Consider the following 17391-nt stretch of genomic DNA (forward strand, 5'->3'; position numbering starts at 1 on the left):
GTAAAAGATAAAAGTTTGGTGTAATATTTTAATTTCTAAAAGACCCAAATAATGAGATTTGACCCAAATACTAAAAAAAATTAGCTAGGGTTTGGCCATAAATTTCTAAATATTATTTGAGTGAAAATTTGGGTGAAATCTCACCATGTGTTTATTTGAGAAATATATTTCACTTTTTAGAAAAATATCACTTATACCCATAAGTTCTAAAAACTATCAAAACTAATTATAAATTTGTATTACAAGTCAATTGGATGTTCGTTGCAACAGTAACAAATAGTGTACATGACACTAGAGTAATGTGATAGTTTGTAGTGAGTGCAACAAACATCATTCCATACATCGTGAAACAGACAAAACACATGACTTTGTTACCTTGAGCCTATTGTTCATCATTTTCATCAACAACCATATTGATTCATTTAATATTCCTTGAATATTTCACCATTACTTTGATGTTCACATAAAAAATTATGCAATACAACGCAAATAAATACTATAGAGGATGTTTTTGTAAAAGATAAAAGTTAGGGGTAATTTTTTAATTTTCAAAAAATTCCCAAATAATGAGATTTGGCCTAAATACTAGAAAAAATTAGTATTTGGGAATTTGAAAAAATTGCCAAAAGTATTTGCCAAATAATGACAAATCGTATGACAATGACACTATTTTGCCAAATTTTTTTCCAAATATTATTTGGGAAAAGTCTATGGCCAAACAAGCCCTAAAGCATTTTGGAAATTTGAAATATTTAACAAAAATATTTGTCAAATAATAATAAATTATACGAACAAACACAATTTGCCAATTTTTGCTCAAATATTACTTGAAAAATCTATGGCCAAATGAGTTCAGTTTTTACCAATGAAAAAATTTGTAAAATGCCATGTCATGTCAATTTGTAATATGTCCCATTACTTCAATAAATATAATAAGTACTTAAGTTTAATAGAATAAAGAAGTTAGATACCGAACTGGAACAAGAAACTGAATTACATAATACAAACGCGTTTTGATGGTGTAAATTATTCGACAAAATATATACTTAAGTGGAATTTATAAATTCAAACTTGACTTTGATAATAAGACTAAACAGAAATAGGAAGAAATATCCCCATAAATACATAATACAATTATGAGAAATTATAATTATTCCAAGTTGACTTGTATAATATAATAATCGGATATATATTGAAACTGAATACCGAATTTGCTAACGTTAAGTGAAAGATAAGAATCCTTCGTTGTCAAAGATCGTCAGCATGTGATGCCCCATTATTGAGATGACACCAGATGAGTTTCCTATGGTTAAAAAATATTTTGATTTTTTTTAATATTTGATTGAGCAAAGTTTTTAAAAAATATTTTTAAGAAAACAAGTTTTTTTTTAAAAAAAAATCTTCAAAAAAGAGAGAAAAAATAAATTTTAATCTGATATTACACGCTAATAATGGTGTTCACCCAACATCTTCACTCTCACTCCTCTACAATTTAGTCCCAACTCCCATCTCTATTAACACCACCAATCCACCATGGAGAAAATAATAAATGTAAAATGAGGTAGGTTGGAAATTAGGAAGAAAATATTAAATGTAAAATATCACCAATAAAACTTTGTTATTTTATATTTATTAAAAAAAAGACATTTTTCTTATTTTAAATAAATTTATCGTCTTAAATCAAATATTTTCTAAAATATCAACATGAATTGTGGTGCACTAGGGGAGACACTTCACTCATAGATCCTGGGTATGGAGAAAATCTTGTTGAAAGTGACACATTCGAATGAGCACTGCATTACGCGATTTAAATTTAGTCAAAGTTTCAATGGACTCTGAATACCGAATGAAACCCCTCCAAAAGAATATTTTTCAAAATATACCCGCCCTACCCCCTAAGTCACTGCTCTTTTTCTTCTTTTTTTTCTTTGTTTTCAAATTAGGCTCAGCGCTCGTAATTTACTTAATCAACGCCATAACAGATACTTGTCCTCTTTCAAGCATTTACTATTTGATGTTTTTTGTAACAACTTTAAGAGTATTTGAATTGATTTAAAAGTTGATCAAATTTATTTTTAAATTTTAATTTTTTTTTTGAGAGTGTGAAACAAAGTAAAAATAATTTTAAATAATTTTTTAAAAAGTTGAGAATCAAGAGTAAAACTCTCTTTATCTTTTGTTTTTTAGACTTAAAAGTAATTCAATTTTTATTTTTTAACTTAAACCTTACTTTTTTTAGTCTATTCAAACTGACTCTAAATCATTAATCATTCGTTCAAATGGACTCTAAAGACTCTAAATCGTTAATCATGCGTGACTATCACCTCTAATTTTTTTTTTAAAAAATAATCTTAAATATCATGATTCTCATTTTTCATTGATAACTTAATCATATTTTTAAGTATGTTAGATAATATTGACTTTTCCTCACCTTATATTTTATAATGATAATATCATAATTCCCATCTTATGCTTATTAGCTAGTGATCGAAATATACTCCCTTTTTTAAGTTAATTATTCATATTTAAAAATTTAGTGGCTCGTTTAATTCAAACCCTATACCAACATAATTTATTAAAGGAAATAAAGTGTTTTAAAAACATATAATCTTTGATTACTGATCTTAATAAAATAATACTCAAGAAATCACAAAATTTACACTTTTCCTTTGCTTTAAAGACTTCTATTTTAAGAAGACCCTTGACTCTCTTACTAAACAAATGGGAATGTTAGCCTATTATACAACTTGGGTACCTTTTCCTACACCCTAATCGTGTCAATTGCTTATTGGCTAAGCGGAAGGAATTTTGTTAATAATAAACTTTTACACTTGTTTATTAAATATGCATAAGACAGCCTAAAAAAAACGTAAAACAGCCTCGACACAAATGGCATGATCGATTTATATATACAACAGTATCCTATATAAGGTGTCTAAAAAGAATATCATCTAGTTAAAGTGATTTATAGATGAATTTGGCTTTTAATTTTTAGATAATTAATAAAGAAAAAAATAACTTATTTAACATCTAATTTACGATTTCTCTTCGACTAATTGAATGCTCAGTAGTCTATTTTTATTTGGCAGGATGTGACATTATTAGAATAGATTGATTACAAAAGATTCATATTTAAGTTTCTAATTAAGCATAATTTTTAGCCATATATACATCACATCAATCATTTTGACAATTATCTCATATCTTTTGCACAAATTACTTGTGATTTTGTTATGCTAAATCAGCCTAAAATACTTAAATTACTAAAAAAAAATGATAAAACAAGAAAACACAAAAAAAGTCAAATAAGGCTCTATATTCACGGGTAACTTAAATTGTTTGTTAGATGGTCTCCTATTTATAATAAACCATCTAGGGGCTAGTACGTAGATATTAATTATTATATAATTTTCTAAAAATAGTTATAGATAAACTTCTCAAAGATTAACCTCCTTTTAATATAAGTATCCTACGTGGATAAAAAAATTGGGAAAGTTGTATATAATAGTAAACTAATATCCTAAAATAAATGGAGTAGCTAGGGTTTGATTTAATTGTGCTTCATAGTAAACGTTAGCTAAAGTTTGTCAGGCGTCTATTTGCCAAAAATTTCGCTCGCCACTCTCTATTCTCGCTCGCCTCTCTCGCTTTATACACAGAAGTGTATAAATTCTGTTTCTGTTTTGTATAATGCGCGAGAAAATTGTATATACGCATGCAAAAATATATATCTTCGTGTTATACACTTAATTATATAATTTATAAACATTTTACTTCAAATATTGCAGAGAAAAAGGCCAGCAAATTATATAATTGCGAATTATACAATTGCAGTGAAATACAATTTTCTCTAGCTTTATACAACAAAAGTGTATATATTGTGTTTATGTTTTTGTATAAAGTGAGAGAAAAACATATATCTTTTTGCTATACACTTATAATTATGCAATATATATACATTTTAATTCGATTCAACTGTATGCAAAACAAATTTTATAAAAATATTGCAGCGAAACAATTATGCATTATACAATTGCAGTGAAATAGGATAGCGAATTATACAATTATAAATGTATATGGAATTATATAGTTTTATGTTTGTTATGGAACACAATTATGCAAACTTTGCCATAACAAACAAAAATGAATTTTTTATTTGCAATATGTGAAAGTTACTCAAAAAAATTTCTAATTGATGTCAGTAATAAATAAAAAAATTAGAAATTTTAATTATTATTTTCTAGATATTGCTTTAAATAGGGACGTTTTTAAACAAAACGCATAAATATTATTTTTACCATAATTTGTAAGTCCACATTTATTATCCTGCCTCATCAAATAAAACTGTAGACTTCACGCGAAATCACGCGTAACAGACAATTATATCCCACTCTTGCGCGTCAAACCGCGTGATCCTGCCATATAAATACCCAGCAACCAATCCACAACTGAAAAGAACAAAAAAAAAAGAAAACTCTTCCCCTTCCCCTTCCGCATCTTTTCCCTTCCATACTGTCTCCGCAAATGGCCAAAACTCCCAGCGACTCCAAACAGCCGGCAGTTTCATCGGCGGAGATGGACGGAGTCGAGAAGGTATTCAGGAAGTTTGACGCCAATGGCGACGGAAAAATCTCTCTATCGGAGCTTGGCGCGATTCTGAATGCACTTGGCAGTAAGACGTCGCCGGATGAGGTAAATAGAATAATGTTGGAAGTTGATACTGATGGGGATGGTTTTATTGACTTGAAAGAGTTTGCTGCTTTTTACTGTCCGCGAGGAGCGGACGGTGATAATAAGGAGCTTCGGGAGGCTTTCGACTTGTATGATAAGGACAAAAACGGCAAAATCACAGCGGCTGAATTGCATTCTGTTATGAAGAGCCTCGGAGAGAAGTGCTCGCTCAAGGATTGCCGTCGTATGATCAGCAAGGTGGATGTTGACGGCGATGGATGCGTTAACTTTGAGGAGTTTAAGAAGATGATGAGTAGGACGTGACTTTTCGGATCATAACTTATGGAATCAACGGTAGGTTTATTTGCAACCGATTTCGGAACTCTGTAGATACGCTTCTGTTTCTGCCATCGTTTTTGCTGTCAATCCACTCTAACTGTAGTTAGGTATGAAGAAATTCCGAATCAGCAAAAAACTTTATTATTATCCTATTTGATTTGGGATTATGATAATTCAAAAAAGGTAAGAATAATACTTTGCAAAAATAAAAATTAGTCTTAAGACATCTACTATTGAGTCACGCGCAATCCATCTCTGTTACTGCTCATTTTATCTACTACTTTTATTTGCTTTTTTGGTACTTTTGAGTGCTTTTGAAGAAATGCATTTTCAAAGGTGCTGATAGTGCCAAGACCACACGGAATTGTAATCGTGTTAATTGGGCAACGCGCTTGTAGCTTTCATATTGCTAGTGGTAAATATGTACTCCGCCTATGTCAGTTTTTATTTTTTCCTCCGAAACGCCGTTTTTCATTTATTAAAGGCGTTTTGCATTTAATACTACTTCCACCTGTTTTTCCACTTTTCCGTCAATATCTTAATCCATTTCCACGAAAATACTAAGATAGTACTTAATTATTAGGTTGTGGAGTCTGATTAATATATATAGTTATTTAAGAAGTTTAACAGGTGAAATTGCCAGGGGTTATGGAGTGTGGGAGCCCCCATCCGAAGGAGGGTTTGGGGCGCTGCCCCGACCTAAATTTTAGGCTGTAGTATTTTTTCTCTGTAACCAAAAGTATTCTGATTTATCAATATATATGTAATCAAAAGTATTCTGATTTATCAATATATATATTTCATCGCCGTGGAAGTTTACTCACAAATTGTTACCACAAATATTGGTTTCTCTCTCATCTCTTTTGTTTTGAAAGTTTATGTGTGTGAATTTGATCCTAACAACTTAATCTACTTCTATATTTGTGGTTAGTCTACTAGAGTACTTTAATTATTTTCGTATATTTAGTTTGTGTGAAAATGTTCTTTTTTTATTAGAATCCGATTCAATTAAGTTTGCACCACATAAATTGAAGCATAAAAGGTAGAGGGTGGTTTTCTTTTTTCTCTATTGTCCTTTTCCGTTTTGGGGCCAAACTGCATTAAGTGGTGAAGTCGTTACATTATGAATTTGAATTAGCAGGGCAGATGGGTACGGGATGCTAGTTTTTCTAGAACCCAATATTGAGAAATCCTTTAGATTTATAAAATCTTTTGGTTAGTACTTAGGAATCCATTAACAAAGTAAGCTCTTGGTGTAGCCGCATAAAGTTGGAAGTTAAACATTAGCAAGTTTCTCAGCGGCTTGACCTCTGATGTAATCTTTGGGAAGGTAGCAATAAACCAAACTTGTCTTTCTCTTAAAAAGATCATGAATTAGTATAAGTCGATTGTTGTCGTCCTTATTTAAATATACAAAATCTTAAGTGAGGGGAAAGCATAAGAAAACATGAAAAATAGCTTAATTTTGTTGGGTTGAATTTTCAGATATTTCATGTCATGCTTACTGTCTCTAATTTACATTTTGAAGCTTATTTTTATTTGGTTGTTTGATTTTGTACCTGAAGTGGGAGGGAATATTTAGAGACCGAATGATCTTTTTAGTAAAAGGCCTGATCATCTTAGATGGGAATGATGACAATAGATGCATGGGAATTAGTACTTGGCATGATTAATGGAGTTGGCATACCACTAAGTCTCCAAGAAGTGTGATGAGAGTTTAGAGATGGTTGGGATCCTTTCACCCTTAATCAACCAGGTTTGTGTTCAAATTGCTAACTTCTTGGTAGGAAGCTCTTTACTCCATCCGTAAGGCTACCTGAACATGAATCTGGATTAGTCGTGTTAGTGAGTTTCGAATCCCATATGCCTACAACAAAAAATGGAGCTGGAATAATGAAAAAATAATGGGAAACTGTTAGGTGCTTTGTTACTAATGTTGCCTTGTTATATTTATTTATTTTGTGAGCTTGTTGACATGTTCCGTTAGATTTTTGTTTCTTCTCAAAAAGTTATTAACTTACTAAAGGGAAACCAAGAAAAATTAACCCTGTAAAGGGACTAGTAGTGATTGCACACAATTTGTGGGAGCGGGCCCACCTTAGGTGGAGGGTAGTCTGATGCACACCCTTGATCTAATGTTTGATAACTAGGCAAAAAAAAATAAAATCTTAAAACACTTATACGTAATCTAATAAATACTATGGCTATGGGGTAGGTCGGTGTAGGATAGTTAAGAGGTGGGGGTTGGGAGTGTTGTGTAGGTGGGAAGGAGATAATGAAGTTTGAATATCAATTTATATAACTTATTTTACTACATACAATTGGGAAACACATTTCCCCCTTAATTTTTATGGAATTCAATTTCAAGGAAAAATGTTTTCCAAAATCTTTTGACCAACTAGACATGAAAAAACTGAGAACATTTCTAAAAAAGTTTTATTCTCTTGTACTGAACACACCCATAGTTATTCTCCTTTAAACTTTCAAGTTACTTCAGCCTGTCAAGCATTGTTTCGTAAATTGACATCTTCGGTTGAAAGAAGATTAACTTTCAAGCAATATTTTCAGACATATGTAAGAATGACTTGGTCTGTGATATGAATCAGCCATATTTAAATAAAACGATTTAAGTATACGTAAAGTGTTGAATTTCTTGTTCCAATCCCATATGAACCAATAGAGCATAACGTTTATGGAACTTCTATAAGGGGGGAAATTATATCGAGTTAACGACAAGCCAAAGACGTTCATGGAAGAGAATACATCCCCGGGAGGCTGAAGGATTACCATGTCAAAAGCAAGGAGGAGTCTCACCTGCACAAAACTTGCTAGTCCTACACTGGTGTTATTATTAGGAACATTTGCTAGCACAGTCAAAACACCAACAAAAAAGGTACTGTAAACAATCCTGCCAAAGACCACAGCTTGCAGCCATGACGTTTAACACTATTTGGGGATTACAACCTCCAACCAAGACAACAGTATGCATCAAACAAGATGCTGGAAAAACAAACACACAAAATTTCAACCATACACTAGATAATACTTCAAACTTTTATTAGATCTTGCAAGAGCAAGCCACAAATTCTTCACTGCAACACCAAACAATCTGGAGGAATATGTGAGGCCACCTGCGGACCAGGAGAATCTGGAATTTCCTTCTCTGGATTGATGTTTTCATCCTCATCTGCTTGTAGATCAGCTGCTTCAGAAATATAGCCCTTTACTTCTTCAAATCTCTCCTCTGATATGGAAACCTCAGAAAGAAGTTTCCATGCATATTCCTCTGATGCATCATTGTAATCCTTTGTTCGCTTAAGCACTATATGTCCACTAATTTCCCATACAGCAGGGTTCACCTGAGTGTCCAGGAGCTCTTGGTCTACAACTCCTAGTGCTTGCTTCTCTGCATAACACTAAACAATCATCCCAGAAAAAGGATGATGTAAGCTTCTTCACCATCATAAAGAATTGTATGCGCAAGTCACAAAATATTCTATATTCAAGATGAAAATCATGTGCTGGTGAGCACCCCATGCTATTCTACTATAACAGAAACTCAGTTGAAACAAGTGTAAAGTTGAATGTTTCGACCTCCCCCCACTACAAAATTGACAACTGATGCTTAAAGATCAAAACGTGAACTAATTAGTATACACCGCCCTCCCTAGACCTCACTTGCGGAACTACACTGGTATGTTGTTGTTCCCAGACTTTATCTGTTTCCCCTCCCTCTTAAATCTCTTTCAACTGTAGCTGCTGCATTGGCAACACCAACAGCTGCTGCTCAGATGTGTTATCTATTTATTCTCTGCTTTTTACTGCGATGTTTCCCCTTTTAATATGTTGTTATTTTTCATGTTCCTCCTTTTCCCGATTTAAAATCATTTATTTTGTTTCCTAACAATTGAATACATATACGGAAGAATTGATTCACATGGCAATATTTAAACTTAGCTAGTTAAAAGAGAGGCTGAAACATTAGAGTACAATAAAAAAAGATCACTCCGATCTCTTCAACAAAAGGAGACTCAAACCTTAGAGTCTAATGAAAGAGAGAACTCTGATATATGACTTATTGATTTATTCCTCATAAACTCCTTTAAATAAGAGTCTTATTACAACACACTTTAATTCTTATGAAAGAAGGAAATATAAATCCTATTTCAAACTAATAACTATGGATTAACCTAATCCTTATGAAGCTATGAAACATAAACCCTATTCTAGAATAATAAATAAAGTCACTTATATTATAAATAAATAATAAATAAATCTACAAAAGAAAAATTCGTCAAATACTAAATTAATTGACTTTCTCGCATCCACAACAAGCTATGTTATTCAAAGAAGCTATTCTCTTCATTAAGGGTATTTTCGTAATATCTATCTTAGACTATAAAAAGTTGAGAACAACCCATTTAGACTTGGATCATTTTGGATATTGGTTTGACGAGTGAAACTCTAATCAGAGTAGTCTATGACCTTTGTAGCTAAATAATGTTGATGAGGTTTCTTGCTTGTGGAATCTTTCCTCTTGACGGTCATCTTAAAGATAGATTTCGTGTTTGAAGAATCGTTCCTTCGATGTATCTTCATAGATTTGGTGCTTGTTTTGTTTATTAATGGAAGGTTTTAGCTTTCTATAGCTTTAACTTTTAATTAATTCCTCACTTCTACCTTTCTTCTATCTTCATTTCTTGTTCTTACATTTAGGGTTTCTTCCACATATTGATATTGCATCACGTGTGGACATCCTGTATGACTTGTTTTCCTTTTCTCCTTTTGCCTTTGGATTAATTTGTAGTCTTCTCCTGTTGTTTTGACAAATAATTCAATCTACAATTTTTTGGTAGAAAAGATAATTGTATTTATATACTAATAACATTATTAGTAATTCACTACTCAATGTCTCTAGGGTATATATAACTTCATTTACAACCATTTGGATAAAAAATGTAGTCATAAAAGGTTTTTAAAGTTTTCTAGCTTTAGGAGATTAAAGTGGGCTAAGAATATTTTACCTAATCAATCTTTCAATCTGCTCACGTCCAAATCCAATCTGCCCGTTTTCCATCACTATCCCCACCAACTAAAAATGCCCAACCAATTGAGGAACCAACGGGCAATAAAGTTACATCAATCCTACGACAAACCTGTCAAGTATCATTAACAATCTCCAGAGTATAACCCCTTCCAGCATTCATTATAATTTCATCTCCAACTTTTTCCCAACAATATCCTATTTCCAATCCCTGGCCCATAGAAATCCATCAAGTAAAATTCACTTCTTACAAATGTGCACAGCTTTGCAATCAGCAGGTACTAGCTGATTAACTAGAGATTCTCCAGTTGTGTCTTAAAATATATTTATGCATTTCTCGAAAAATCTAACAAGTATTCGTTAAAGCTTCTAAACAGCAGGATATGACAAATTCCATGACTGTACTGATAAACCTAAGAGAAACTTTTGCTAGTGTTGTAGCAACAGTACACAAAGTTGGACAAGCTATTTACCTGGGGAAGCAGAAAAATCTTCTTTCCACACTGAGCAATGAGAATGTTGAAAGGGATGTTTTTATTCTGAAGGGAAATGCAGGAATTCACAACAGCATCAGACAAATCACGGGCAGTACTTCCATTTCCTCCCTCAAAAGCAAAACCTCGTACGGGGTAATTTAATAACTTAGATACAATCACTCCAGCACCACCCAGCCCCTTCCTTGCCAGTATTTTCTGTATTGGTGCTTTCTCAACTGGAAATGGCACTGACAAGTAATACGCCTGTCGTGAATGTCAACAAGAGAACATCATATATATAGTTAAGTCATGCTAATCAAATAATCAGAAATTATTCGCTTGATCCATTACCTGGAAGTGGAGGTGGTTAATGGTAGCAAAAGCGCCCAAACTGTTATAACCTACCCTAAAGAAAGGATCTGCCACTTCTCTGGCAAAATGGAGAGCAATTGCAAAACTATCACGATCAATTCTCTGAGGTAAGCAATCAAGAACTCGAGGTATCAAAAGAACGTGCCCATACTCAATTGGGCTCACCTAAAAAACAAGATCCATAAGCCATGATGCATCTGATAATAACTATAAGAAGAGCACCAGAGTACAATTTCCTTACATTGATAGCAACAATACTAGGTGAAATACCACTGTTTACTCGCATGCCGGAAAAGTAATGGGCCTTGTAGTCGGTACTTGGTTCAAACCTGAAAAGCACTTCTTCCTGGCCCACTTTGGTAAAGTTGAATTTGTTCTCGTCAAAAGGCTGAAGAACCTTATCAATGCAAAACTCTGTTGGGCGCTTCTTTAGGTGGCGCCCCTCATTCAGTTGCGCAATAAAACCACATCTCCCAGGAATGACCTTCGTCTCACAGGTTGTCACATCATATCGAAATAGTCCCTGGCTCATCCGCTCCTCCCATAAGCCCAACAACAAATCGTTCAAGAATGACATCTGACACTCCTCCTCAGGCAAGGTTTGAACATCATTTTCAATTGGCTCATTATCATCATTCTTGAATGCATATAGAGGAAGTACTGAAACTGAAATCAAGCAACAAAATAATGAATCTACAACCCAAACCTCATTCTTAACACATCTGACTTACCAAGATGTATCCACTACGAAACAGAAGCCACATAGATCTATAATAAACAAAATCATTAAAGGCACGCGACCCACTTTTGGCTTCACCGGAAAATACATGCAGTTTGCTTATTTCTGCATTAAGGTGCATGCAAAGTGGATATTTTGCCGCATATTATCAACGAACCTAAGATACTCCACTAGATTATATCAACTCTAAGCAACATTAACACTACAAATAGTAAACTACAGGTTTACCATTTTCAGTGAGTGTAAATTCATCTATAGTTATATAGATGTTCATGCTATTATAGGTGTATCTAGCATTGCACATACGGGTTCAATTGAACCCATAACTTTCGATGTGGAACATAATTTATTGTCAGAAATTTACTAAAATAGCAGATATGAACCCATACACATTAAAATACCAAAGATTAACCCTAAAAATCTTAAAATGGAACCCATGATCTTTAAGAGGCAATAGCACTGGCAAAAGCTGAATCTACATAATAATTACAACTGTAATTCTTTCCTTGCATTGTTTGCTCAACTCTAAAATAATCTGTGAACAATTGTTACTCCTAATAATCAATCACCAGACATATAGAAACAGGGGCAAAAAGCATTCAGAAAATTATACATTCCGAAAGATAAAGATTTAAAGAATCGAACACAAACCAGGCATGCAGCATTTTCCGAGGCACTTGCGGCCACAACCCATGACGTTACCTTCGAGAACATCCTCTTGATAGTTGGAAACCAGTGTAGGCACCCTCTTTACAGTCAACATCGGTCCTGTTCTTGGATGGATAATCAAAAATACAACTCTTATACGAAAAATTAGGAGAAGGAAAAAGAGAAAGGAAGAATTGGACCGCCGCCGGCGAGGAAGAGGAGATCGGAGGGGCAACCGCCTTCAGCGGGTGAGGCACCCCTACCTCCGTGAGGGGAAGGGGTCCGGTGCTTATCGTCCACCAGAAGAGTTGGATTAAGGGTCAACACTTTGCGGTGATGATGAATTGTGAGAATACAAACGAAAGATTCAAGAAGAGCCGTGATTGAATTTGTAGGATCAACGAACAATTACTGAGGAGCGATCCTTCATCGATAATTTTGAGGAAGATGTTCTTTTCTAGAAGAATTGAATGGGTGGTTGTTGGGTGGCGTTTGGTGCTCCGGTGGTCTCTCTCTTGCACACGTATTTTGGTCAATGAGTTCGTCTCATTGGTAGACTCCCCAACTTTATATAAGAACCCCCTTACACCTTGTTTGGATTACTTTTTTTATTTTTTTTGTTGGGTCAAGGAATATATTATAATTTATTATATTTATTATTATATAAACTCTAGTTATTATGGATCCATTTGGCCATCAATTTTCCAAATAAAGTTTTGAGGAAAATTTGGTTAGTAATGTTTGTCCATATAATTTAATATTAAAAAATTAATACTTTGGGTTAAATTTCAATATTTAAATTTTTTTAAAAATTTATAGTAAATTTTTATCTTTTATAAAACACTTATTATAGTATTTGTTTGTGTTGTATTGTACAATTTTTTAGGTGAACATCAAAGGAAATACTGAATAAATATGAAAGTGTTGATATGGTTGTTGATGAAAATGAAAACAATTGATTTAGGGTAATAAAGTCATGTGTTTTGTCTACTTCACGGTGTATAGAATGATACTTGTTGCACTCACTTTAAACTATCACATTGCTCCAATGTCATGAACATTACTTGCTATTTGATGCAATGAAGATCCAGTTGACTTGTTGCGGAAGTCATGAATCTTTTTACGTCGACGTTTCTATCTTGCAATCTAATACAAATCTATGATAAATTTTAAAACTTATGGATATAAATTATATTTATTAAAAAGTGAAATACATTTTTCAAATATTTATGACCAAAGACATGATCAATTTTCACCCAATAATATATGCCAAAAATATTTGAAAATCTATAGTCAAACGCTAGCTATATATAGCAAAATAAACTATAAAAAGGGAGCAAGTACAAATACATTTTCTACCTTAGAAATTGCTTATATATAGCTCACTTTCTACATGACATGCGAAAACGAATCAAAATTTTAAAATTATATCAATAACAAAATATGAGTGCACAAATTTAACACGAATAATTCTATCTATTTTATAGCATGACTTTTTTCTTTATGTTTGCATGTCAAACAAGTTGAACTCTATTAGATGCTTCATGATCTTGTTTTGGGTTTTCCTATACAAAATTAGAATTTGAGTGATCTTTAAATTAATAGCATTAGATTATTATTTTTCATTTGTTGATTGATATTAATGTATCTGGACCTGCAGTGAGTGCTCTCGATGCTTATATAATTGGGCAAAGTGAATGAATCATGAATAATTAATTTATCTATGGATATACCATGTGCTTTACACCCTCTATCACTCTGTATCACACACATGTATCAAACTGAATAATATTTCATGTGTTGATTGTTTAATTTGTAAAAATATAGACCGTATCTATAACTAACTATAATAAATGTATAATTAGTAAAAACATAAGTAAAACTACAAATAGAAAGTTGATATATATTTAAATTTTAATCCCATAGATCTAAGAAAGAAAACAAAATATTTTAGTTATTATGTTTTACTATGTTTAGCCTACTTTATATTTTACTATGTTTAGCCTACTTTATAATGCGGTTTGAAATTAAATTAATTTCTACCTACATTATCTTATATGTATCTTCCAAACTTAGTAAATAGGAAATGATCACAGATTACATAATAATATATACTAATTATTAGTAATATCTCTCTAGCATTTTGAGCATATGAGTTTTTATTTAATATTAGAGAAAAATTCTTAATATTATTTCACTTCAAATTACTTACTTAGACCAAAATGAATTTAAATAAATATAAAAATATATGAATAGTAATATCATTTTTTTATAAATAAAAGATGTATGTATGCAAATTACGTTTTGGGCCATGGGCCTTGTTAGCCCACTCAATTTAGGAAGTATTTTCTCCTTCTATGCAAAGTGGAGATAGTGAACCCTCTATAGCTTAAAAATGAAATTAACAAAACAAATATAAATTAGGAATACTTCTCCCCATCTTTTACCCTAACAAAATTAGTATTTGTGCTGCCTATAGTTCATTGGTTCAATATATTTCAAAATTTAGATTATAGGTTATGTGTTTTATAAATCTAATTCAATTTTTCAGGGGCGGATCTAAGCAGGCGTACACCCAACCCCAACCCTGAATCGTCAAAACTATGTTAGACAATAGTATCACAATGTGAATCAAAACTGAGTAGTTCATTTGGTAACAGAAATTTTTAATCAAAAAACAGACCAGAATACAACATGAATAAAGGATAGTGACTGTACATGATTTGATGGATAGTAGTAGTTAGCTACACACCCTTGGAACCAGGAATGTCAATCCACTGCAATTGTAGTTCTATTTCACCACGCTCAACATTTCGCAATCTAATAAACACATTTTGTACAACCTGATCATTTTCCCACACAATGGAGCTCTCTTCAGAGAAACAATTTTGCCTGCTTGGCTTTATTTTTGTGATTATGGTTCCACTAGGGATGTTCTTGTACCGCTTTCTCGCCGCATCTATAAATGGCTGTATGTCAACTTCTGCATCACCCATCTTATCGTCAAGAGAAAATATATCCTTGTCATAAACATGCTGCAATCAGGAATCGATGCGAGTTGTGCATATTCAATTAGTTTCCAAAGACAAATACATGATTTGGACCAAAGCTAACACAAGCCGGATAATAAGGTTATGTGCTGTTTAATTCCTTGATGAAATAAAGTGAAAGAAATTACCAGTTTGATTGGGAGAATTGGCTCGGTAATAGATAGTGTTAATTCTTCATTCCATTCTGGGTTGAGATTCTTCTTCACCACTCGAGTCTTCAATTTCTGCTCCAAATATTAATAATTAACATAACAAGGAAGTATATTTGTATTTATTTTGTTAGAAGCCAGTCATCAACATGGCAAAAACTAAGCCCAAACTAGTTTTAAATCTATTACTGCAATTCATTACTCAAAAGTAGTCGTCTTTTTATCTTCTCTTTTAATGAACCCAATTAAGATATGAACTAGTCAAGGTAACACAAGCAACAAAGAAATGATCAAGATTCAAATTCGATTTATTCCATCTGCCCCAATTATTCAATAGGTCGAACAATAGAGGAGCGTGCAAGTTGACCAAATAATCACCCTTGCAAAAAAAGAAAAAAAAAACAGAGATTAACACAAAAACAGGGTATGGTTTCTATATTATTATTATTTTTAACTAATGATCTATCGAAAATAATTAAAGTCTGTAATAATAAGTCCAAGATCTTCATAAAAGATGTCCGCAAAATAAAAATATAGTCTTGTGTTCGGTGGATTCCGGTGATGCCCCTGGGTCTGGTACACTCTAAATTGGTGGCGATTCCTTTTGAGGAAACTATCAAATTTATAATAACTCAGAAATTTTTTTACAAGAAAACTGCAGATTGACGAACACTGTTTTTATCTAAACTACAAAATTTATAAAACCCATTATTACTAGAATTTCAATTTTCTGAAAATCAAGAACAACAACAAAAAAAAAAGTAATAGCTGTTCGTTCAGCAGAAAAGAGAAGAAAAAAATGAAATTGGCGTTACCTGTTTGCCCATCCTAACAACAACGTAAGGATCGCTGGTAGTAACATCTCTAATAGCCAAATTAATACCTCTGTGAATACGAACTCTCATAAGACCCAACAAATTCTCCATTCAAAACTTTGAAATGAAGCTCACAAAATAGTGGGGGTGGGTGTAAATATAAAGAATTAAGGCAAAGAAAGAGAGAGATTATGGAATAATATTACTATGAGTCCACTTTTAATTTTAATTGTAATATTTATTTATTTTGTCAAACAATAATAACTTCAATTGACATTTTAACACATATTTTCTCATCATTTAAATATATAAAATATTAAAATTTATTCTACTTTTTATATAATTTTTAAATATTTAAATTTTTTATTTAAAATATTAAATCAATTAAATAATTTCTTTTATAAAAATAACATGACAATTAAGAGTATTTAATTGGGTAACGTCTTACTATTTTATACGAAAGTGAAGGCTGACAATATAATTGAGAATAATGCAGGTAAAAGTCACTTTCTCTATTTATTTCTCTTTTGTTCCCGGAAAATTAATAATAATAATAATAATATATACACCATTTTGATACGTTTGAAATTAATTTTTAAAATTTCACATCAAATTCAAGACAAATAATATTTATATCAAGGCAAAATTAAAATCAAATAAATTTAAATTAAATGGAGTGCTAATATTTAGATCTGATTTGATGAGTTGAGCAGAGAGAACTAGTTTGACTGACTTATATCAATTACGTAGTGATAATTTTTTGGGAAACTTTTAAATATAGCCATTTAAAAATAATTAATTATTCTTCATAGGTATAGTTTGATAATTACAATTTGTAGCTACATGTTATATGGAGGAAAGAGAGAGCGAGACTGAGAGAGAGGGGAAAAGAGTGTGAGAAAGATGAAATATATATGTATATTGGTTTGATAATTGTATATTATACATATGTATTCATATATATGGCAAGAGAAATTGAAAGTAGGAGAGAGGCGAGAGGTGAGCGAGAGAGGACAGAGGGTGGGAGAGAGGTGAATTGTATATGTATATAGGTTAAAAAATTGTATACTATACATATGTATTTGTAT

The 17391-nt window shown here is 32.2% G+C and overlaps 3 protein-coding genes and 1 long non-coding RNA gene across 4 annotated transcripts; 1 reads left to right on the plus strand and 3 right to left on the minus strand.

Moving 5' to 3' along the window:
• The first annotated feature begins 4524 nt into the window (after positions 1-4524).
• On the plus strand, positions 4525-5837 carry LOC101256237 (calcium-binding protein CML24). Its single transcript, XM_004231939.5, has one exon. It carries the CDS (start codon positions 4525-4527, stop codon positions 4993-4995), a length of 471 nt encoding a protein of 156 aa, XP_004231987.1. The 3' UTR covers positions 4996-5837.
• Positions 5838-7822: 1985 nt separating this feature from the next.
• GGP2 (GDP-L-galactose phosphorylase) lies at positions 7823-12825 on the minus strand. The gene is made up of 5 exons (NM_001347469.1): positions 12293-12825; positions 11144-11568; positions 10882-11067; positions 10528-10794; positions 7823-8426 (listed from the first exon to the last, which is right to left on the minus strand). The coding sequence occupies exons 1-5, from the start codon at positions 12402-12404 to the stop codon at positions 8100-8102; spliced, it is 1317 nt and encodes a 438-aa protein (NP_001334398.1). The 5' UTR covers positions 12405-12825; the 3' UTR covers positions 7823-8099.
• LOC104645683 (uncharacterized) lies at positions 9613-10173 on the minus strand. The gene is made up of 2 exons (XR_739578.3): positions 10035-10173; positions 9613-9824 (listed from the first exon to the last, which is right to left on the minus strand). It is a non-coding gene; the product is annotated as an uncharacterized lncRNA (long non-coding RNA).
• Positions 12826-14916: 2091 nt separating the features above from the next.
• LOC101255351 (protein C2-DOMAIN ABA-RELATED 3) lies at positions 14917-16598 on the minus strand. Its single transcript, XM_004231936.5, has 3 exons — positions 16304-16598; positions 15468-15563; positions 14917-15324 (listed from the first exon to the last, which is right to left on the minus strand). The coding sequence occupies exons 1-3, from the start codon at positions 16412-16414 to the stop codon at positions 15034-15036; spliced, it is 498 nt and encodes a 165-aa protein (XP_004231984.1). The 5' UTR covers positions 16415-16598; the 3' UTR covers positions 14917-15033.
• Between the last annotated feature and the right edge of the window lie 793 nt (positions 16599-17391).

This window comes from Solanum lycopersicum, chromosome 2 (genome assembly GCF_036512215.1).
Source record: "Solanum lycopersicum chromosome 2, SLM_r2.1".
NCBI lineage: Eukaryota > Viridiplantae > Streptophyta > Magnoliopsida > Solanales > Solanaceae > Solanum > Solanum lycopersicum.

Excerpts from the sequence above, each read along its gene's own strand:
- GGP2 (NM_001347469.1), bottom strand. The coding sequence starts at position 12,404 with ATGTTGACTGTAAAGAGGGTGCCTACACTGGTTTCCAACTATCAAGAG. Across the intron at positions 11,569-12,292 it reads CGGAAAATGCTGCATGCCTG|TTTCAGTACTTCCTCTATAT; the intron begins GTTTGTGTTCGA and ends GCTTGATTTCAG. Across the intron at positions 11,068-11,143 it reads CTAGTATTGTTGCTATCAAT|GTGAGCCCAATTGAGTATGG; the intron begins GTAAGGAAATTG and ends CTTGTTTTTTAG.
- LOC101256237 (XM_004231939.5), top strand. The coding sequence starts at position 4,525 with ATGGCCAAAACTCCCAGCGACTCCAAACAGCCGGCAGTTTCATCGGCG.
- LOC101255351 (XM_004231936.5), bottom strand. The coding sequence starts at position 16,414 with ATGGAGAATTTGTTGGGTCTTATGAGAGTTCGTATTCACAGAGGTATT. Across the intron at positions 15,564-16,303 it reads TTGTTAGGATGGGCAAACAG|AAATTGAAGACTCGAGTGGT; the intron begins GTAACGCCAATT and ends TATTTGGAGCAG. Across the intron at positions 15,325-15,467 it reads CAATTCTCCCAATCAAACTG|CATGTTTATGACAAGGATAT; the intron begins GTAATTTCTTTC and ends TCCTGATTGCAG.